General features: G+C 49.8%; 10 protein-coding genes across 10 annotated transcripts; 5 read left to right on the top strand and 5 right to left on the bottom strand.

Annotated features, from left to right (window-relative positions):
* Positions 1 to 41: 41 nt before the first annotated feature.
* COCMIDRAFT_26360 (uncharacterized protein) lies at positions 42 to 3,105 on the top strand (the record flags this gene model as incomplete). Its single annotated transcript, XM_007689835.1, has 7 exons — positions 42 to 60; positions 156 to 541; positions 607 to 1,040; positions 1,115 to 2,154; positions 2,205 to 2,297; positions 2,388 to 2,936; positions 3,062 to 3,105. The coding sequence occupies 7 exons, from the start codon at positions 42 to 44 to the stop codon at positions 3,103 to 3,105; spliced, it is 2,565 nt and encodes an 854-aa protein (XP_007688025.1).
* A 385-nt stretch (positions 3,106 to 3,490) lies between these two features.
* Positions 3,491 to 4,042, top strand: COCMIDRAFT_26359 (uncharacterized protein; the record flags this gene model as incomplete). The annotated part of the gene is made up of 1 exon (XM_007689834.1): positions 3,491 to 4,042. One exon carries the CDS (start codon positions 3,491 to 3,493, stop codon positions 4,040 to 4,042), a length of 552 nt encoding a protein of 183 aa, XP_007688024.1.
* A 430-nt stretch (positions 4,043 to 4,472) lies between these two features.
* Positions 4,473 to 5,590, bottom strand: COCMIDRAFT_95572 (uncharacterized protein; the record flags this gene model as incomplete). The annotated part of the gene is made up of 2 exons (XM_007689849.1): positions 4,473 to 4,725; positions 4,899 to 5,590. The coding sequence occupies 2 exons, from the start codon at positions 5,588 to 5,590 to the stop codon at positions 4,473 to 4,475; spliced, it is 945 nt and encodes a 314-aa protein (XP_007688039.1).
* Positions 5,591 to 5,910: 320 nt separating this feature from the next.
* On the bottom strand, positions 5,911 to 7,120 carry COCMIDRAFT_36807 (uncharacterized protein; the record flags this gene model as incomplete). The annotated part of the gene is made up of 2 exons (XM_007689840.1): positions 5,911 to 6,024; positions 6,074 to 7,120. The coding sequence occupies 2 exons, from the start codon at positions 7,118 to 7,120 to the stop codon at positions 5,911 to 5,913; spliced, it is 1,161 nt and encodes a 386-aa protein (XP_007688030.1).
* A 464-nt stretch (positions 7,121 to 7,584) lies between these two features.
* Positions 7,585 to 9,227, bottom strand: COCMIDRAFT_26356 (uncharacterized protein; the record flags this gene model as incomplete). Its single annotated transcript, XM_007689833.1, has 5 exons — positions 7,585 to 8,479; positions 8,532 to 8,679; positions 8,734 to 8,882; positions 8,936 to 9,150; positions 9,210 to 9,227. 5 exons carry the CDS (start codon positions 9,225 to 9,227, stop codon positions 7,585 to 7,587), a joined length of 1,425 nt encoding a protein of 474 aa, XP_007688023.1.
* Positions 9,228 to 11,114: 1,887 nt separating this feature from the next.
* Positions 11,115 to 12,089, bottom strand: COCMIDRAFT_95503 (uncharacterized protein; the record flags this gene model as incomplete). The annotated part of the gene is made up of 1 exon (XM_007689848.1): positions 11,115 to 12,089. One exon carries the CDS (start codon positions 12,087 to 12,089, stop codon positions 11,115 to 11,117), a length of 975 nt encoding a protein of 324 aa, XP_007688038.1.
* An 817-nt stretch (positions 12,090 to 12,906) lies between these two features.
* On the top strand, positions 12,907 to 13,306 carry COCMIDRAFT_95461 (uncharacterized protein; the record flags this gene model as incomplete). Its single annotated transcript, XM_007689847.1, has 2 exons — positions 12,907 to 13,063; positions 13,161 to 13,306. 2 exons carry the CDS (start codon positions 12,907 to 12,909, stop codon positions 13,304 to 13,306), a joined length of 303 nt encoding a protein of 100 aa, XP_007688037.1.
* A 1,790-nt stretch (positions 13,307 to 15,096) lies between these two features.
* COCMIDRAFT_95517 (uncharacterized protein) lies at positions 15,097 to 17,427 on the top strand (the record flags this gene model as incomplete). Its single annotated transcript, XM_007689846.1, has 3 exons — positions 15,097 to 15,134; positions 15,184 to 15,709; positions 15,766 to 17,427. The coding sequence occupies 3 exons, from the start codon at positions 15,097 to 15,099 to the stop codon at positions 17,425 to 17,427; spliced, it is 2,226 nt and encodes a 741-aa protein (XP_007688036.1).
* An 837-nt stretch (positions 17,428 to 18,264) lies between these two features.
* COCMIDRAFT_5332 (uncharacterized protein) lies at positions 18,265 to 18,768 on the top strand (the record flags this gene model as incomplete). The annotated part of the gene is made up of 1 exon (XM_007689825.1): positions 18,265 to 18,768. The coding sequence occupies one exon, from the start codon at positions 18,265 to 18,267 to the stop codon at positions 18,766 to 18,768; it is 504 nt and encodes a 167-aa protein (XP_007688015.1).
* Positions 18,769 to 19,298: 530 nt separating this feature from the next.
* On the bottom strand, positions 19,299 to 20,315 carry COCMIDRAFT_5331 (polysaccharide lyase family 1 protein; the record flags this gene model as incomplete). The annotated part of the gene is made up of 2 exons (XM_007689824.1): positions 19,299 to 19,724; positions 19,788 to 20,315. 2 exons carry the CDS (start codon positions 20,313 to 20,315, stop codon positions 19,299 to 19,301), a joined length of 954 nt encoding a protein of 317 aa, XP_007688014.1.
* Between the last annotated feature and the right edge of the window lie 518 nt (positions 20,316 to 20,833).

Here is a 20,833-nt window from a genome sequence, read left to right as displayed (position 1 = left end):
CCAGGTGCCAAGTCTTCTTGCTTTGGGAAGCATAGCGAACCATGCGTGCGGTTCCATCAGGTTTGTTATCAACTTCTCTCGTAGCTAATCAAGTATTGACATAGTGCAGGCCATGTTCATGCGCCTGCGCGGCCATACCTGCAAACACTGTCTAGCCATTGATGACGCCCATTACAAGAGACACCAATGCATTGCTGAGCAGCTGCACGCTGTCTATGAGAGCTGTGGTGAGATCAGTTGGACTATAATTCCGCCCGTACCCGAAATTGCGACTGAAGAGATATCGAGAGATACCAATAACTCGTGGGAGTATGGTACCGAAAATGACTACGTAGCCGCTATTGCAGGTATGCCGCCGTCAAAGCGCGGCAAAAAGGACGCAAAGCATTTGACCAGAGCGGCGAGCAGGTCAAGAGCGATCACCCAGGAAGAGATTCAATACATCGATTCTGTCATCCGCTCTGATGATGGTATTACTAGCAATGAAACTGAAGGGCTGCGCAACCCTGAAGAGGTGGACGAGATTGAGAAGCAGCTTCGCGTAAGTAGCCTGATACTGACTCCTGTGACCAGTCCATATCTGTCTTTTCACTAACAATCCCCTAGTATCATGCACAAGTATACAACGCAAGAGGAAACCGCGACCGGCTTGAAAGCCTCACAGACAATCCCAGCAAGATGGAAGAAACGGAATTTGATGCCGAAATGAACCGGATCCTAAACATCTTTCACATCACAAAGCTACTCAAACGCAATACCAACACAAAAGATTTACAAGGAAAAGAGCTCGAAATATTCCTCGCGCTTGTCAGTGCCTTAAAATTGGCTATAACTGAGGACATCGTGCAAGTCAAGAAAGATATTGTGGAGGTGCGCATGCGGCGAGCAGGCTATCTACGATACGTCAACAGAGCCTCATATGAGATTTTAGGGGACAGGTATTCCACTAAAAGCTGGAAAGCGGGCGGGAAACCAACGACGAGCGCAGTGAATCCAAGTGACATGCCAATTACAGCCACGAAAAACAATGCATCATCAAGGTATGTTGTCCATTTGCCATTTCTAAAAGTCAATCTCATCTGTTGTATGAGATGGAAAGCTAACATCACGCCAGCGATCAGCGAGAGGACCAGCAGCCGAGAAAAAGCTGGGCAGGGAACGGCTCTGACCGAAGGCATCTCGAGAACATACATCAGCGTGTAAATAGTGATGATGGGCTTCGCGAGGCGACCATTGAACCTTACCAAGCGCCATTGCTACCTCTGCTGCCTGATCCCACTCCTGGTCGAGCGCCTGTCTCAGTGAGAATAACCAACACCAAGACATTACAGCAATCTACAAACCCCATGCTAGCTCATGCGAAGAAGATAGTTATGCCATCATCCTCAGATGGCTGGATCACTACTATCAATGGTACAAGGTCCAAAGCACTCGCTCTCAGGCCGCCCGTCTGGGAGGGTTTCCCAAGCCAGCAGTGTCAGCTCGCTGAGACTCCATTACACACAGAAATATCACCCTTGGGTCAGTTTTCTACGTATCGCAACTCTTTTGATGAATCTTTCTTTAATGCCCCGGCTGCCAAGAACTCCTTGACCCAATTATCTAAAGAACCAGAGACCTTCGCCACAGAATCAGAGGAGAAAACTGCCACCGAGCATGTTATAGTCTCAGAAAAGAAGAAATCCAAAAAGCTACGCGAGTCGAAGCGCAAAGCTAGGAGGCTTGACATGATGAGAAACACTGAAGCTTCCATCGCCAGCAAAGCAGCAAATGAAGAAATTACCGAAGCTACTGATACATCATTTTGTGAAATTTCATCATTGTTGAAAGGTGGCAGCCGGAGCTCAGATGCGGAAGAAATTCCACTAGCATTGCCGAGTCAAGATGTAGACAGCATTGGCTGTGACATTGTTCAGGCATCGAAGACTACCGGATCTACCACAGTGTATATTCGGGATAAATCCACAGTCCCTCTTCCTGGGTCTGTGCCGGTCACAACGCATGGAAAGCAATCGCACTGGAGAGATTTTGTACTCAACTTGACTGCTGATCAGCTAACAAACCCTTTCCTACCGTCATGGGGTGGTTACTCATACGAATCTTGGTGCATTTTCGAGAAGAATCATATCTTGGACTGTCCATTTCACCCGCCTCGTACGTGCAGTCTAGCTGTCTCCTAGCATCAAGTATTGACAAAAGTTCAGATTGCTCCTGCGTCGACCCCACAACAGACCAATGTTTCCTCATTATGCCTGGCGACAAGCCATGTACTAGCGGGCCTTACAACCGTCTCCGTGGTGAGAAGCTACTATCAATTTACGAAAATGATGCTAGAGTTCAGGGCTGCCTGATGCTCGTTGATGCTGATTTTATTAACTACCTTGTAGGAGACCTGTCGAATCCGGCTTGGTTTCCCAATCTGGACCTCGAACCAGGACGTCTAGCCCAAGAGATTGCAGATTTCCATGACGGTCTTGCGCCTGGACCTCTCATGAAACAAGAGTACCAATACCATCGTCTCAAATGTAGCAACAAGCTCAAGAACCAACAGCTTATACTTGATACACTACTAGAGATTCGGCGCGAAGCCTCTGGGCGGCGTGGACAGCTCCATATTTGCTATTGCAATATCGCGATACCGGAAAACCCTTCTCCTTCTCTACACGAGGACCTGATAACGTGCTCATACCAATATTGCACCATTAAGACCTTTCACAAGTCGTGCGTCAAGAAGCTTGGCATGGAGAATGTATCGCGTTGGTACTGTACGCATTGCGAGAAGCAGATGCGACTCGTAGCATACAAGGCGTTGCGCATGTCTGATCGTATGGATATCTCCGATAACGCTTCTGTTCAGAGTCCTCGCCACCAGAACCAGGGACATCTAACAAAGAGGTTTACTGAAACGGTTGATCAGTTTTTCAGTATGACAGAGGGTGAGTTAGAACAGCTAGTACCTGGACGGCTGCGGGGACGTTTTAGAAATCTCTCAGGCGTCAGGGCTCCCTATAGAGCGTAACGAAAAAATGTTTTGACAGTTGTTCGAAATACTGCATGATAGATGGGAGTTTAGGAATGAGGGATTTGATTTGGGACAGACCTTGAGCTATTGGTCGTACGTCGCAAACATGCACACACGCCAACCACACACGTATACCAACGGTGCGTAAATGTCAGATAGAATGAAATTCGATTGGTTTACAGGAGACAGAAGGACACCGGCGTATAAAGGACCAACTACATCCGTGATGTTCGTGTCCCGCAAGCATCAACTATGGTACGCACATGTCCATATCCATAGTTGAGTACACTGTGCAATGTTTGCGTTTTATGTCCTATTGAACTGAATTATATTTAAGAGAAGCTGCCATACCCTGAGCTTCCCATCCAGTTCTCACCGCAAACATCAACGCACAGAACAAAGTATCACACCTTCTGCTCACTTCAAAGCCTCCACAACACCAAGCAAATCCCACAAAACACCTCCAAAATGGAAAATCCCGCATTAAACCGCAGCATTTCAACCATCACCATAGTCGCTCTCTTGCACGCCCAATCCTACACATATCCCTTAACCAGAGTTTCCAACGCCACCACTAAATCACCACCACCACCTCCACCAACCTCTTCACCAAAGAACCCTTTCCTCCCCATCAAACTCACCCGTCGATCCCGAATCCGGCAGTACAAAACCTTCAACTCCTCACACATCAATATCGAGATGTCAGATCTCAACCACGCCAGCTCCGTCAAGCCATCTCTCTCCCACCTCACTGATGCTGATTATGATGGAGACGCCGAAGACAACGGTGCTGAGTGCGCCGACGTCGATCTCGTCACACTGGCGCTATGCACGGTTGATAGTATGGAGATTATACGCCGGGATACCGAGGAGAAGTGGAAGGGTGGCCGCAGTAGGAGTGGCAGCGCGAGCGCGAGCGGGAATGGAAGCGTCATGGGTGGGGTTAAGAAGACGGTTACGAACATGGGGGTTAGTGTTAGGAATGGGGTTAAGGGGTTGGCTAGGAAGTTGACTTTTTGAGAGCCAAAGGGAGGGGACATGCTGGACTTGGATGGGGCGAGCTGTGCTGGCTCTTCATCGTTGTGTTTGTTTTTTTTATTGCCACTGCTGTTGTTTCTTTGGATACGTACAATCATACGACGGGGGAGAGGGAGAATGGGGTCATGGATCAGATAACGTGTTGTGTATATAAAGGCATGATGTTGGATGTTTTCTGCAGTGAAGTCTAATTTGCACTAGTGATATGTACTCACACATGTAAGGAGCGAAAACGTATTCATACCACTTCCGCTTCTTCTCTCAAGCAACCCGCTCGCCACGTCGCACATTGTTAGCGCTTACTCGTGTTGCATCACCTCCTTTTTCTTGCACGCCAGGAACATTTGGGCTTGCTCCTCTCTTGCCATTATTGCTCCCGCGAAACCGATTGCTATTATCGTTTCGAGGCTCACTATTCTGATGTAGGATCTGAGTCACACATGGTGTCTTGATGCTGTAGGCGGAAAGAGACACGACGTCGGGAGACAGTAGTGGTGGATGCGAAGTCGGCAGTGGAGGGTGACGCTCCGGAGTCGTATATCCCAGATTGAGTTTGCGACCTTCGTTCATGATGGAGCTGCTCGTATCGCCGGGACCTTGTGTATGGAGTGGACAGTATCGGTTTGGCACATCGTGGTCGCGGATTGTCAGGCGCACCGTCGAATCTGGCTTACTGTTAGCTTGTCTCTGTTATAAACCATTTGAAGACTCTGAAGTCGCATGGGGAGATCCAGACTCTCTAGGAATACGTATTTCATGTTCTGATGAGTTGGGGTAGTCTCGTTTGCCCTCATCGGATCGACCACCAGTTGTAAAAGATGACGTGCTGGAAGATGACCTTCTCGCATCGGTATTCTCGCCCTCATCTTGTGACAATCGTTGCACATCGAGGGGAGGGTATCTTGGCGGGTTCAATGCGCTAACGCGGAAAAGGTAAGGACGGTGTATGATCGGATCTCGCTCAAATGACCGGGCTTCTTTCAATATTTTCTCCCGGATATCCAAATCGAAATCTTTGCTGCTCAACTGCTTCTCCAGCTCTCTAACTAACGGTGCTGTTCTACCACTGAAGCACACGAGGAATTTTTCAGCGTGAGTTTCTGGTCCGAACTGCGAGCGGAGGTGCTGGAAGGCTCGAAGGAGATGAGTATCTACCCAAGCAGAGCGCTGATAGCTGCATATTCCTTCCACGATCATAGTGTAGAGACTACTCATAACTGAGATTAGCTCATTTTGAAGCGTTGGGAGTCTGAGACGAGCTGCGAGTGCCCATGTTTGCGCGAAGATAAGAAGAAAGCTGGGATCGGTGGCTTGGCTTTCAAAGACCGAAAGAGATTCATCGCCACTTAGGTAGGTGAGTACAATGCAGAAAGGATGGACCTCCACATTCGGTAAGACAACGCCGGGCGCCAATGCACCACGTTTTAGACAGCGTTCACGTATGTAATGGTTGAGTCTGATGTGCGTAAGATGATTGGGACAAGTACCAACTGCGATGGTGACGCTGCTCCAGATGGGTCTGGCAGACATGGCGCAATTGCTCGTGAGTTGTCATGCAATGAAGGGAGATGCATCTCTTTATCAACCTTGAAGATCTTTCAGGTCTGACTATTGAGCAATTTGTGCCTTGAAGCGCCTTTGTCTTGAGTTTGCAATATAGGCAAACCTAGTCTTGCATTTGACTGTAGTTGATCTCAACTTTTGTTCTTTGTCGATTTGCAGATGTTGCATTGAGACAAGCAAAATATGTGATTTTCTAATGTACAATGGTTTATCGATAGTTTGCAAAACAGCAGAGTGACGTGCAAAGCATCTGATAACACAAACGCGGTGTTTAAGACAATGCGAACTCAGGATTGCTGTTTCAATTGGCGCTTCCAATATCTCACAAGTGGCTTCCAGATATTTGTTTTTCCATCAAGCTGAGAATACGCCACGCCTAGAAGCCCGCCTGCAAAATGAGCCTAGTGAAGTTAGTAAATTTATTCACGAGAGGCCGGGCTGAGAACTTACTGCATGTCCAAAATTGACAAAGCTGTATCCGCGGATCATACCGATGAAATCAAAAAGCATGATGGCAGGCAGCACATGTTGGGCCTCGAAGTGCACAGGTACAAACAAGATTCCCAGTCCAGCGTGTGGGTACTGCATGCAGAAGACGCCGAGAATACCAAAGAGAGCACCCGAAGCCCCTCCGCAGCGGATGAAGATCTCGGGGATGGGCCGTTTCTGGATGGGTATCAAAGTCGACCAATGCTGCGCGAAACCAGACAGCACACCGGCTGATAAGAAGAAAGACAAGGTATGGTATGGACTACCCTCGAACAGGCGTGAATATCCAACTGGCTTCATGAAGTTGTTCAAGAAGTACATGTTTACGAAGAAATGCAACGCTCCAGAATGTACAAACATGGACGTAAACTGTGTGTAATTAACATTGCGGATAGGGAGATGCCAGAGCGTATCCCAGGTCTGTGGCATTATAAAGCTGCTCAGATAAATCCCACTGTTGGCTCCAATGATTCCATATGTGATTCTTGAGATAGGATCCAGGCTGTTCCACGCTCCAGTAGCAACTTCAGTTGGGGTTGGTGCAGTGCGTCTAGGAAGGGTCCATTGCGGCTTCGGAAGCCATCCCCCAGCAGATGCAGACTGATCTTTGAGCTCCCTCTTAGCTTCCAAATAGGAAAGGCCGACAAAGATTCCACTCGATACAAGTATGGCCCATATGGCTGGCCGTAAATATCGGACCTTGATGTGTCTAAGTTGCTCTAGGATCACATCTTGATCTAACTCTGGTGCTGGAGGATGGGTTTCTCCATCAGCACGAACTTTAGGGTATTCTTTTACAAGATTCTCTGAAATTTCCGGCGTGTTTTGCGGTATGTGTGATTGTTCATTGGAAGGTCTTGGTGCTCTTCTTTGTGGTACACGTTGTACACGCGTCTCGGAAAAGCTACGCAGCTGACTAGGAAGGTGACGATATTTTGGTAGCGTCGGCGCTCGAGATATGCGGCATGTCAGCCGTAGCAATGGCCTAGCAGACTTGAACGCCGACATGAGACGAGTGATCTAGATGCAGCGCGTGGTGGAGATGTGGATGTGCTGGTGCGAACTTTCCAACGGCGTCGGCCCGACTAGCGCGAGGTCCGTGCGATGTCATCACCATCCGCGGGCAGGCGTTCTTGTAATACTCCTCCATCATCCTGTCTACTAGCCATTGTCCATGTCATGGTACATTTCATTATCGGTCTATTGAATTACCACATACTGTCACTACTTGGGTACTGATTTAGGGCTACTCCACCACAAATACAAATTATGCGCCACACAATTGTATTGCCCAGAATATGTTCGCAATGGCTCATTGGACGTGAACGAGATAGATCTATATTATTGTTAAACATGATTTTGGCGTATTCTAAAGCATTACTACCAGGAATCAAGGATCCAAGCTATTTCCGGTAGCAACCCGAATTCCACACTACTCTCTACAGCTACCCGATCTAATGCATCTACGCCACTTAAGCCTGTTTGCCAACAGCAGCTGCTGGCGCGTTGTGACTACTCGAGCTGCTAGCATTTGCCTCGTAGTGGTTCTGCTCCATCAGGCTCCAGTCACCGATTTGCTCGTCTCCAAATTGGTCAAGGTCCAGGCCCATCATCTCCGCCTCAGAGGTAACACGAAGGTGCATACCCGGGATGAACTTGAGAATGTACAAAAGGATGCACGAGACGACGAATGAGTAAGAAGCGATCGCAACAATTTCGGCGAGCTGACGCCCGACCTGGACGCCGACGCCATCCATTGCACCGAGAGCATCGTAAGGGCCCATGCCATCGAGATCGTAGACCCATGATTGCGCAAAAATACCAGTAAGGAAAGATCCGACCATACCGCCAATTCCGTGCAGTTTGAAGACGTCCATGCCCTCATCGATCTTGATCCACTTGTCGACATTCTGGCAAAGAGAGCAGATGGCACCGGTAAGGAAGCCGATGAGTGCGGCGATCCAAAGAGAGACGTATCCTGCGGCTGGCGTAATTCCTACGAGTCCAGCAATGGCACCTGAACAAGCGCCAACAACGGAAAAGTGTCCCTTGGTGCGGATGTACTCCACCATGACCCAGCCAAGCACACCGAAAGAGGCGGCAGTGTTCGTGTTGAAGGCAGCTACCATTGAGCGGACAGTGGCATTGAGCGCACTGCCTCCATTGAAGCCAAACCATCCAAACCAAATAAAGACGGTACCTATGAAGACTAGTGTGGGGTTATGTGCTTTTCCGTGGATCTTGTCACCCTTGTGGAGACGCTTGCCGAGTACAAAGGCATAGGCGAGTGCAGACCATCCAGATGCGATGTGGACAGGGCCACCTCCAGCGAAGTCGAGGGAAGGGAGGTTAAACAACCAACCGTTTCTATTGAGTTGTTAGCTGTGATGTACCTTATCTAGTGCCGACTTTAACGTACGCGTTCCAGGTCCAGCAAGCAATCGGGCAGTAGACAATGGTCGCCCAGCAAAAGGCAAAGACCATGGATGGTAGAATACGTCCACGCTCAAAAGATCCACCAATAACGAGCTGTACAGTACACGCGCAAAACAATAGTTGGTACAAGCCTACATAATTGGTTAGTATATCATGTAACAACTGAATGGACACATGTCGCTTACAGAAGACGATCTCTGGCAAGAGTGGTGATCCAGGTGATGGGGCAGACATCACATCTTTGAGACCGAAATTGGCCATGTTACCAATGAATGGGCCGGCAGTCCGCGAGTAGGCGAGAGAGTAGCCCCAGAACATCCACTGGAAAGTCACGCTTTGCGCTGTCAGCAAGCCTGGCTACACCGAATGGACCGTCGTTGAACTTACACGCCCATCACAGCAAACGACTGAAAGAGCAACGATAAGGCGGACTTGCGGCGTGCAAGACCAGAGTATAGGAAACCGATTCCTGGTATAATCAGGAAGACTAGGAAGGCCATTATCATCAGATAGATGTAATGGAACTCCAGTCCGGTATACTGGAGGTTGACATTTTCTTGGTCTGGGTTGCCGCCATTGGGCTTCGCCGGGTCAAACTCTGGCTGTCCATGTGTCAGTCGTCCCGTCCACGACTGAACAAGCTGTTACTGATTCCACTTACGGCTGATGCTGGTTCCATGATGCAGAGACCTCGAGTTTTGCTGTAAGAGTCGAGCCTCAAAACAATTTATGGAACGGATGATCCAGCGCGCAAAAGAGTACTCAGGATCGTACATATACTTCGGGGCATATCACTCAATGGCCTGCCGCACCCCACAAAGGACCGCGATTGATACGCTGTTAATCCCGGCCCATGTCCTCTTTCCACACCCATACCCGAAGCCGCTGTGCCTCAAGCGTCGAGTGAAATACGGCCTTGGCAAAGATAAGGGAGGCATTCTGAGTCCAGTGTCGAAGGAGCGAAGCGCAGTTGGTGGAGCGCCAGGCCTGCACCGCAGGATTAGGTCTGTAGGATCAAGCCGAGATTGAGGGCAAAGAAGTCAAGCGCGCCGAGGCACGAATCCCAAGTTCCCAAGCCCCGGAAGCGAGTGTTGGCCTAAAACGGGGCGTGTAGAAAGCAGTGGATGCAGGGACCTTGATGGATGATAAGGCAGGGGATGGAAGCGGTATAGCGGCATCCCCAGACGATAAGGCGTTCGGTATCACGGGCGATTGGGTGGCTGTCCGTGGCCTGACATGAATTCTGGAATTTTACCTGATGACGATGAGTAACGTGTCTGAGTGAGAAGATAGGCGTGACTGGTGTATCCGATATCTATAGTTAGGTTTCCCATAAAGTTTTGGGTGTGGTTGGTCGTGGCGGTTGATTTGCTCTTCCATGGTCCGTGTATCCGAACGCCAGGTCCATGCCCCCATGCCATGGCGCTGTTGCATGCTCCTTAGGGGCCTCGTGTCTGACAATGCTGTTGACACGCAACTTGCCGCAATATCGCTATTAGCCGGCAAGCCTTGAAGCATGGAAGGTCAGGGTTTTTTGGCAACACGTTGAGTGCCTGCCGCCCGTACGTTCGATGATGAGCTGCACTGCGAGATTTCGAGACATATTGAGCAACCTTGGTAATGGAGTATGCTCTAAACAAGCAGGTAGTGACGGGGACCTTGCGGAAGACGTCTTGATTTCCGAGTGTCGCAATATCCAATGCAAAGAAAGTCGCTCCGCATAGTGCTCCGTGCCAGCAATTCATCTTATGCCGATCCTACGTGCGAAGAGTTGAGGGTAGCCGTCGGCTTCCTGCGTACACCCTGTATTTGCATTCAAGAGCTCTAGCTGTATAAGTTGTCCCGGATCCTTTGTGGTATGTGGCACTAAAGGTTACCGTCAGCAGCGTTAATGGGATGAGCAAATTCGTTTCTCTGAAGCCTGTGTCATCAGCCTTTGCATGTTCCTGGATGTCGTGTGATATTGTGCCTCTTTTGCATGTGCACATGGTGCAATTTGCTGCCGTGGAATAATGTACTGTGAGCCATGCCGGTGCATGCGGCATCTTGAAGTAGTTAGGCTGCTTGAGCAAACCCACTGTGGAGCGTTCTGCCACCGGGCAGCATAGGCTATCCGGGCTTGGGTCCCAGGTTAAACCAACGACTCGGTAGATTAGCTTATACTTAAAACGGCCAGTATTCCCTACAGGCCAGTAGTTGCTAAATGACCCTATATCTTAAAGTAGCGTTTGCTACCCTCTACTCTTAGCGAGCGGGATAGGTTCGACTACTTTCACCGGTACAACTTACCTGCTGTTGAGGTTGAAGCAACGATTGAATGGGTAAAAGGGGTGACCGGGATGGTAAGGAGACGCTTCCTAATGAAATTGGAGTTTTTTTGATATTGTGTATAGTATATGACGGACCGAGATTGAGCTTTCCCATTGACTACCTGTTTTTCTTTCACCAAACCCTGTCTTGATGTATGGAAGTCGGACTTCACGCTCAGAAAAGACTGCACGCTTCTCACTGTAACTATCACCACGTAAATACAGAACAAAGGAATGCTTCTCGACCTGTCGATCAGCTAATATCCCCCGACATCCTGTAGCTTTTTCTTGGCTCCTAGAGTGAGTTTCGACTCCAACTCATCCTCTCGATCGGCAAGCTTTCCATACAACCCAATGTTCTCCCCACTCGTGTTTCTGTTACTCTTGTTGATTTTCTTGTTCATTTGGGCATGAGCCACTTTAGCCACCGAAGGTATGTCTTGGATTACTTTGAGCACATTCATCTTCATCCTTTTGGCTGTGGATTTTAGACTCTTTTTGTGCTTGGTGACGGGTTTGTGTGTGTTTGGTAAATCATGACTGTTTTTTGTGGTGCTGGAGAAAGGGTTGGGGTCGAGCGCGGCGTATCGTGGAGGAAAGCCATCGCTTTTCTCGTCATCGGGGCGGCATGTGACCTGGAGGAACTGATGTTGAAGAGACTCTGGATGGGAGTGATAGTGGAGAGGCAGAACAATCTGGTCGAACCTTTTAGCATCGTAGACCATTGCGTCTGCCTCGGTGTGTTTTGCGCTGCTTGCATGCCTCGGGTCACGAGAACAAGGTTCGATGAGAGACCGTTCTGAAGTGGGCGGATGAGCAACACGATGCCATGACGATGCCGAAGACTGCTTGATTGTTTTTGATGATTTCATAGCTCCCAAAAATCGGCGTAGTGATGTCTGCGTATCGCGTTTGTAATTCGACTTTTCACTCTGACTCGAGGGTGGTGGGATTTGATTAGGGTCAGTCCTCCATCTTGGGATTGTTTCGCCACTGCAACTTGTTTGCGAAGGCGCTTCTTGGTCACGCTTTGAAGACACAGGAATATACAGAGGCACGCATCTTAGTAAGGGAAATGTGCCTGTTGGCATCATGTAGTAAGCCATGATGAGTCCGTAGCTTAGTCGGCCAGATCTTGGTGAAGAAGAGCAACGAAATACGACAAGAACATCAAAAGCGAGGGCGATGACGAAAGGAAGGAGGAAGGGGGGGAAAGGCCAGTGTTGCTTCATGTTGTATGTCTTGGTTGCAAGGAGAAATGGCACTACTTATTGCTTCCTCGGAGCAGCTGATGCGGTGTGGTTCTGGTCGAGTACCATGGCCATGGCACCATTTCTGTGGCGTTCTGCGCACTGCCATTCTGCAGTTTACTCATCGCACGCTCAGGTTCGAAAGCGTTATTGAATCTGTTTAGCTAGTGGATGTGGGGCTGGTAGCTGTTCCTTGATGCATGTATAGCGCGCATGTATAAGGGGCTGTACGGAGATTGAGGATGTGTTGATGCGAAGAAGACGCTTGAGGAGTTTACTACTCTCGCTCTTCGAGTCATCTCAACACGGAACTGATCTTTTCCTGGACAGGATCGCCGATCTGACGGCTGTGGTGGTGGTGGTGGTACCCGTGTTTTGCAGGCATGACCAGGCTTGGGCTGTGCCGAGGCGCGTTTCCGGCGCGTTGTTGATGGTTTCTTTTTTGCTGCAGCAGCTCGGACAGACACGATGGCGCAAAGCACACATGTAGATACTACATACGTGCATACGTAGACAGCAGATATGCAGTTTTGCATCTAACGAGCGCAACCATGGTAATGCACAGTAGTATGGAGATGCAGAGTCAGCTTGGCTGGATTAGGGGAGGGTCGCGTGACGCAACGAGGCGGAATTTCCAGTGACGTAGGTCTGTGCCAAACATCAAACAGTCCAGGCCCCCGCTTCATGCTTCCTTCAAATACAGCCCAGGCAGCACTTGGTTTTTACAGCTTCATTCTTACTTGCATACTACTCTGCCCTCCTCCCACTTATATCCAACGCCGACTTCAACACCGCAAATATGTTCAACCTTGTCCTCTCCCTGCTTCTCCAGCTCTCCATGTTCATGCTGGCTGAAGCAGCTCCTCTTACAGTGCAGAAAGCCGAGCCATGGCAAGCTGGTACCGGAGGCGGCATCGTCGGATTCATTGTTCTTGTTCTCGACATCATCGCATGGAGTAAGTATCCTTCACTGGTCTCGAGCCGTGTTGCTTTACCTTCTCGGGAATCGATCCATCTGACTGCCACAATCGTGCTGACCCGCCCGTGCTACAGTTGAGATCTTCAAGTCGAACCGCCCCGTGCCCAACAAGGTCATCTGGGCTCTCGTCGTATTCCTCTTTCCTGTTGTCGGCATGATCATCTACTACCTCTTCTCGAACCGCCAAGCTCACAACACCTACGAGCCCATTCCCGCATAGACCACCCAAAGGCCCCCTTTATCCTAGCATCCACTGCGCAACGCAAAGCAAAAGCTAGGTGCGATGACGAAATGTGCTTATAGGTATTGCAGCCTGAAGCAGCAATCATGCAAGAATCTGGTGTGATGGTTGGGTGTTGGGCGTTTTATTATGGACCTGTGGTGGACAATGGCGATAGAGACACGGCTCATCGTTGATATCCGGCCTGTTTACGAGTTTTCTTTCTTATCTCAATGACCATTGATGCAATAACCAATAAATTCCACTACAACTTTAAAGCGTTGCATCTCTCTCGTCCCTCTTTTACTTACTTGCTTCTCCCCAGTTACGGCTCCCCTCCCCCATAATGGGCCAGCACATCTCTTCCAATGGATCGTTTGAGAAAACCCGATTTACAGTTTCTGTCCACACTTTACCCAGAATTCTCCTACAAGCGACGAGCTTCCTGCTCAACGTAGGACATCGCCAATTAGGCTAACAGTGCCACTGGAAATAGTGACTTGTTAAAAACCTCCGTATTTGTTGGCCTGAGCACCGTTGACGGGTTGAATAATCGAGACAGCAAATCCGGCGGCACCAATGTCCATGCCCATATATTTGCCAATGCTTCGAGGATTCCTTGGTGCAGATCGAGATAGCCGCAGTTCCAGCTGAGATGATCGTTCCCGAGACAAAACCAAAGAAAATGGAAAAGACAATGATAACTGCGTTTGTATACAGCTCATTGAAACAGAACACGACAATCTCCGACGAAATGCCCGCAAAAGCAAACATGTTGAGTCGGCCCAGTTTGTCAGCCAGTATCCCGGGAATGGTGTGTCTAAAGTTTGACGACCCGTTGATCACGGCGATGAAATGGGATGCTTGCAGGGCAGTCGTTCCTCTTCTGACAGTGTATACAAGAGTGCAGAAGAGGGCGTCCACATACCTATCGTCATGAAGAATAGCACTGCTCCGAGTAATACGTACTTCTTCGCCCTCCATACCTCTCGAATGGAGACGGTCGCCTACGAGGTGGCAATGTGGACATATTACTGTACACGTAAGCATCGTGAACGGCAAAATGATAAATGTGATGATGCGTATGGACCACCCAAAATGTAGTGACGACGAGCAAAGGAGCTTGCAAAGGATGGTGAGCAAATCCACGCTACCAACCAAATACCCAGAAGCCACAATTCTGAAGGCTACAGTACGCCGTTTGTCGGAGTAATGTCACATGACGACAACGAAGGCGGGAAATTGTAGAAAAGCGACGCTGCTGCCCATAGGGATAGATCGCGCGAGAATGAGTTAATAGTAGTCGTCACTGAGACTGACGTTTGTAAGACTAAGTACGTGGGCAAAAGCTACTGGTGGATGCTTATGCTATAGTCGGAAGCATGAGACGTGGTGTTCTTTCACTTTTTTGTAGCCTTGCTCCCTATTATCTGCAGGGAAATGGAGCTCGCTCATGTAGACTCCAAACCGGTCAAGCAGTGGTCCACCTGCTGCGCTGCTTACAAACCGTGTAAAAGTTGCCAAGCTGCCTATCCATGGCAGTCTCGTCGTGGGTATGCTGGCACGGCTGGATACAGTAAACGAAAGTTAATATGTATCGGAGATAAGAAAGTCGGCCGTGGTGCGATTGGCCAATATCTCCGAGCACGCGAAAGTTTACTAGACATGACCGAGCGATCATAAGTATGTATCTCCGCTTTCACTTCGGTTTCGGGGACCCCACTCGAGCTTCCATCCTCTTCAACAATATTCAGGCACTCCACACTGCGATTAGAGGTTTTGCGAAAGATATGGCTGAGGGCCCTCGCTCACGTAAAAGACCCACTGTGTAGGTCGGTCGTGTCTTGGCGACTATAACCGGCACTAACCATATTCAGCTCCTGCACCCTCTGCCGCAGAAGAAAGATACGGTGTAACAGAGAGACGCCATGCAGCAACTGTATCAGGTCAAAGACGGGGTCTTGTGTATACGAGACTCAATCATCTCTAGATCAGAGGTTGGGTAAAAGAGCACCTGCATGCATTCAACCACAGCACGATGTACCAGGACCAATCGCCGGCTCCAACATACCTTCAGGAGTCTCGACTACAAGTAGCTCATCCTCTACAAAACACCCTACAGACGGCAGCAACTACGCTGCGTTTGAGCTGGAAGCCATGCGAATTCGCATCACTGAACTGGAAGATAAGTTATATCGTGCTAGTAGTGTTACCAACTCGCCGTTTTCGGACGCTGCTTCTACTCCAGCTTCGACACATTCCGTGCGGACTGTCAGCTGCCTGGCGACAACTCTAGATGTTCTTGAAGATACCCGGTCACCCAGCGGCACCTCCATCTCTCGGAGTGTCGCACATAAAAACCGTGTGTTTGGGCAAAGCCATTGGATGAACATTTTCGTCATGGTGCAAACCCCCATGCTTTACATCGAAGTGCACTCGATTGCTAACAATGTGCGTAGTTCCGCCAAATGCTTGAGATGATTGAGCCGCATCTTCGAGCCGGATCCATGAACTGTATCAATGACATACAACGAGCCAAGAAGCTTGCCCGTGTCATCAAAGCGAGTCGCTCTCCAGCCTGGCCTACTCAGCCGTGCAGAGACTTGCCGCCCAAGCCACTTTGCGACCAACTTGTTGCCGCATACCTTCGTACCATAGAGACACTATACCGGGTCTTACACGTGCCAAGCTTCCAGCGTGCATACGAAGACATATGGAGCACCGACACAGTTCCTAGCATGTCCTTTGTAGTGATGCTCAAGTTAGTCTTGGCAATCGGTGCCACCTTTTACGATGACAACATGTCCCTGCGGGCCGAAGCGATACGCTGGGTGTACGAAGCACAAACATGGCTGTCCTCGCCCTCATTCAAGTCGCAGCTTGGCATTCAATACTTGCAAAACAGCATCCTCCTGCTCTTTGCACGCGAACTTGTTGGAGTGGGCGAGGCCCTTGTATGGATTTCGCTGGGTGCCGTGTATCGTACAGCAGTCTATATTGGACTGCACAAAGATCCCTCCCATCTTCCTGCAATGACCACACTGGAGGCAGAAATGCGCCGACGGATCTGGAATACGGTACTTGAGTTATCGTTGCAGATGAGCATGATGTCTGGTGGGCCACCACTAATTTCCCAAGAAGAATACAGTACTGCGCCTCCAGGAAATTTTGACGACGAGGAACTTTTGAGGGCGGATCCCGTCGCGGCACACGACCAAGTCTTTACGCAAACGTCAGTGGCGATTGCTCTTCGGAAAACACTGCCGGTTCGGCTTGCGATACTCAAATTTTTGAACGAAATCGCTTCAAGTGGGACGTACGAAGAGACATTGCACATTGATGGAATGCTCAGAAGTGCGTCCAAGAACTTGCGCCGTACACTGCACGGCTACAGTGCTGGGGCGCATTCGCCGTCACACTTCACGCTGCAAGCAGTTGAGTTTATTATGCAGCGCTACACGAGCTGCCTCCACCTCCCCTTCTTCGCCTCTGGACTCACAGATCCAAGGTTCGCTTACTCACGAAAAGCCACGGTGGAATCGTCGCTCAAGATCTGCAATATAGCGCATCCGGTATGTGCGGGCAGTGTTTGCTCGGAAGGCGAGAGGGACCTAGATCGTCTATGTCGGTGTGGGTCGGGCTTCTTCCGGGAATATGCTTTCAATGCTTCGTTGTTCTTGACGAAAGAGTGGACCATGCGAGTGCAGGACGATGAAGAGGACGCAGACATGATGTCGAGCCCGCTGAGAGTCGCGGTTGAGCAGGCTACATCTTGGGCTTTGGACGCCAATCGAGCTGGCGAAACGGGCGTCAAGGGCTATCTTGTGCTGTGTCTCCACAAGGCATGGATCGACGCGACAAAACGTCGGGCCAACCGGTCGGATTTCCCAATGCTCTTGGTAGAAGCCTTGCGACGGGCCCTGGACGTGTGCGTCCCGCTGCTAGAGACGATAGCGAGCACCCAAGTGCAGTGTTTGAGCCCGTATGCCGCCAACGAGCTGGAGGCTGTTGGAGAAGGTGACTTTCAGTTTCCAGCCGAAGGTGCCGAGGATTGGGACACGGTGATGTGGGAAACGTTCAACATGGACGATATCGGGAGCTTTGACGCGTTCATGCCATGAAGCAAGTAAGTATGAGTATGGGCAGCCGGGTCAGGCAGATGTGGTGTGGTCTCGTGACGTGACGGCGGCTGTCATGGTTCCGAGGGGGCCAAGACGCAGGAGCATGACACGCGCCCCTGGCCGTGTCCCGCTTTCCAGCCGCCCGTCCATCCAACCGCCCGTAGCCATTGCGCCGCGCTGCATTCCAATGGCTACGGCGCCACGAGCAATTGACCATGTCTGGCAGCGCTTCGCACAACAATTGGTGCACACTCGAAATCTAAACATCGTCACGCTCACGCTGCTCGCCACGTCATCCATGTACTTAGACACACTACTAGTAGCGCCCAGCCAGGCACACTTGATCATAATCCTCCGAGCATCCTGACACACAAAGAGCCTCATGCACGCCCCAACATCCGGCGCTCCACGTCGCAGTGCTGTCAGAACAACCACGCATCATAGCCATTGTCGCCTCATAAATCACGTCCAAGTGGCCTGATTTTTCTTCCTTTCTTCGCTTCTCCCCTTGTCGTGTTTCTTGGTATACCTCAGGCAGCGGAACCAAAACCTCATCCAACCACTACTTCTCTTCTTTCTTTTGGGTCTATTCACTTCTACGAGGCGTGCCGGTCACATTTTTGCCATTACTATTTTCATAATACCCGACTTCCATTCATTCACTACCGACAATCGTTTCTTCGCCGGCCTCGCCACAACTCATTGTCAAACAACTCGACAAAGAAAAAAAAAGAATACAACAAAACCAAGAAGAAGAAGAAGAAGAAGACGAAGAAGAAGAAGAAGAAGAAGAAGAAGAAGAAGAAGAAAAAACACTCCAACGACGACATCGCCATCATGTACACCTCACTTTTTGAGCCGCTTCTTCTTCTCCTGTCCATCTTCCACTTGGCAGTTGCCTCTCCTTCAGCCAGAAATGTCATCATCCCAGGTCGCTTGAACAACGACCTGGACACCCGCCAAGTCTCCGTCACTCCTTCCCAGCAAGAACTCTGCCTCGACTATGAGCGCACGGCAAATCTATCCACTGCCGGCGCTAATGGATCCTACCGTACCGTCGTAATGCAAAAGGCAAACGTAGGCACTCTGACCAGTGCCGCCCTGATGAACGCAGCCATGGCCAAGTTGCCCGCCCTCACCGCCGACAGGGACTTGAACGCCCGCTGTGGAAATTGGACTGAGATTGCACTGGTCGAGGCTGAGAAGAACTTTACCCAGGGCATTGTGCTGCAGTTCACTACCGAAGGCCTGCCCGTTGGCATCAAGAACGGTCCTGAAGTAATAGTCATCGTAGCTCTGATTTGTCTGCTCTTCAGTGTCGTTTGGATCTTCGCAGAGTAAATGGAGCGAAGAGAGAGAGTGTGTGTGAGAGAGAGAGAGAGAGAAAAAATCTGGAGAGTCGGGGGAGTGTCAATATTGAATCAAGATAGTTGAGTTGTGATGGACATGGTGTATGGCCATCGCGGCGCTGTTACTATAGTAAGAGGAGAGACGAGTCAAGAATACCCGATCGTGCAATGTTTAAAGTATGGTGATTTGATCAAATCATCTTTCAATTCCTTCCTGCATCTTTTTAATGTTTTGGTACTGTTTGCGTGTGTGAACATTTTTCCTTTTCTTTGTTAGTAACCTGTAAATGCATCACCATGCGACACTGTATTTACTCGCAAACACAATCGATTTCAAGTATGGAATGGACAAATTCAGACCAGCGCTCCAATATCAAACTGAGTAAGAGGATTTTTTTAAAAAAAATATACTAGAGAAAATACTGTATGTACAAATCAACATCGTCTCACCACCATCAGGTCCAACTCATGTCCTGACAATAAGTATACAACCCGTCACTCCTCGTGGCACGCCCTAGTAGCTTAAAAGGTGACAACGCCGACACCAGCACTCTTGGCTACGATGCTGCAGACACTGGCCGCGGGGTCAACAGTGTACTTGTAGCTGGGCGTGAAAGAGCCCTGCTTGGTAATTTGAGTAGGGCTGTTGCTGAAAACATTGTTCTTCTCCGTTGCAAAGCCCTCCTCGTCAGAGTCAAGGTTGGTAACGACCGACTTGGCGACGTTGGTGAAGGAGTTGGACTCAACGAGCACTTGAGCGCCCATGCGCGAGTTGATGCCGGAAATGCCACCGTTGAAGCACGAGTTGTAGATGTGGCCTGTGCCGAAGCGGATGGAGGGCAGACGCGAGTTGACTGCGGTGAAGGAGTTGTGGTGGTATGTCACGCGCAGCTTGCCCTTGTCTACTGACCCGTTGTTGTCGGAGTGACCGACAAGGGAACCCTTCCACTAGCGAGTCTGTTAGCATCCCTTCTACCGATATCATTTATTCTATAGTAAAGAAGAACTTACGTGGTCGTGGAACTTGTTCCATGAGAAAGTCAAAAAGTCGGACCCAGATTTTGCGTCCAAGAGACCATCGTACTTGTCCTTGTCGCCGGTGATGCCGACGCTGGAAAAATCATTGTGGTCGATCCAGACCTTGGTGGTCCCCTCGATATCGATGAGGTCCTTGCCCTCGGGAGCACGGTAAAACTTCAGGTTGCGGACAATGATGTTGGAAGTCTTGTAAAAGCGGAAACCACCATCGGTGATTCCGGCATCCTTGCCCACACCAAGGATGGAGGTGCCGGGGACATTGAAGCGGACTATGCCGCAGCCGGTGAGCGTACCCTGAATCTTGATGACGCCTCCGACCTTGGCGGCAGCAGTCAGGCCAGCGCAGTTGGTGACGGTGGTACCGGCTCCGCTTCCTCCTCCTGTGGTGCCAGCACCAAAACCAACAAGCTCATCAACGGCGGCAGCGCTCTTCTCCACGGGGGCGCCATAGGCGGTGGAAGCAGCTGTCAAAGCCACAGTGGCGACCTCGAAGAAACGCATCGTGATGTCTTTATGGGTAATGGAATAAGAAGCGCACGAGAAAGGATTGATACAGGATGTAAAGATCGACTGGCAAAAAAAGGCTTGAGATATGTACAAGGATCCAGCGGTTATGCCAAACGAACCTACTGAAAAAAGGGATAGAGGGCAGCTACAACATTTGTATTTTTATAGCAAAACCATTTGATATATCATGACCTATATCATTTAAGATTAACAGAGCAGACGCCGTGCAAACTGTGGAGCAGCAATTAACTCATCGGGGCTCCCCAATGAGCAGTTTCTCCGCAAGCATACGAGTTCAAGCTTGGCTTTTGGGGGAGGACCTTTTGGCAACCGCCAATATCCACCAAGCACGTCAAGCCATGGCGGTCTCGTGTGTATCCATTTGATGGAATTCTAGAAGCCTAGTTCGCTTGGAAACCTGGAGTACATGTCCAGGGATAATGGGGGCGTTCTCTTTCAAAAGCCGACCCTTCTCAATAGGTGCGTGAGTGGGATGCCGTTTCTGTTAGCTT

This window comes from Bipolaris oryzae, assembly GCF_000523455.1.
Source record: "Bipolaris oryzae ATCC 44560 unplaced genomic scaffold scaffold_66, whole genome shotgun sequence".
Classification (NCBI taxonomy): domain Eukaryota; kingdom Fungi; phylum Ascomycota; class Dothideomycetes; order Pleosporales; family Pleosporaceae; genus Bipolaris; species Bipolaris oryzae.
The sequence above is the reverse complement of the archived record's forward strand: the minus strand, read 5'-3'. Positions and strand labels throughout refer to the sequence as shown.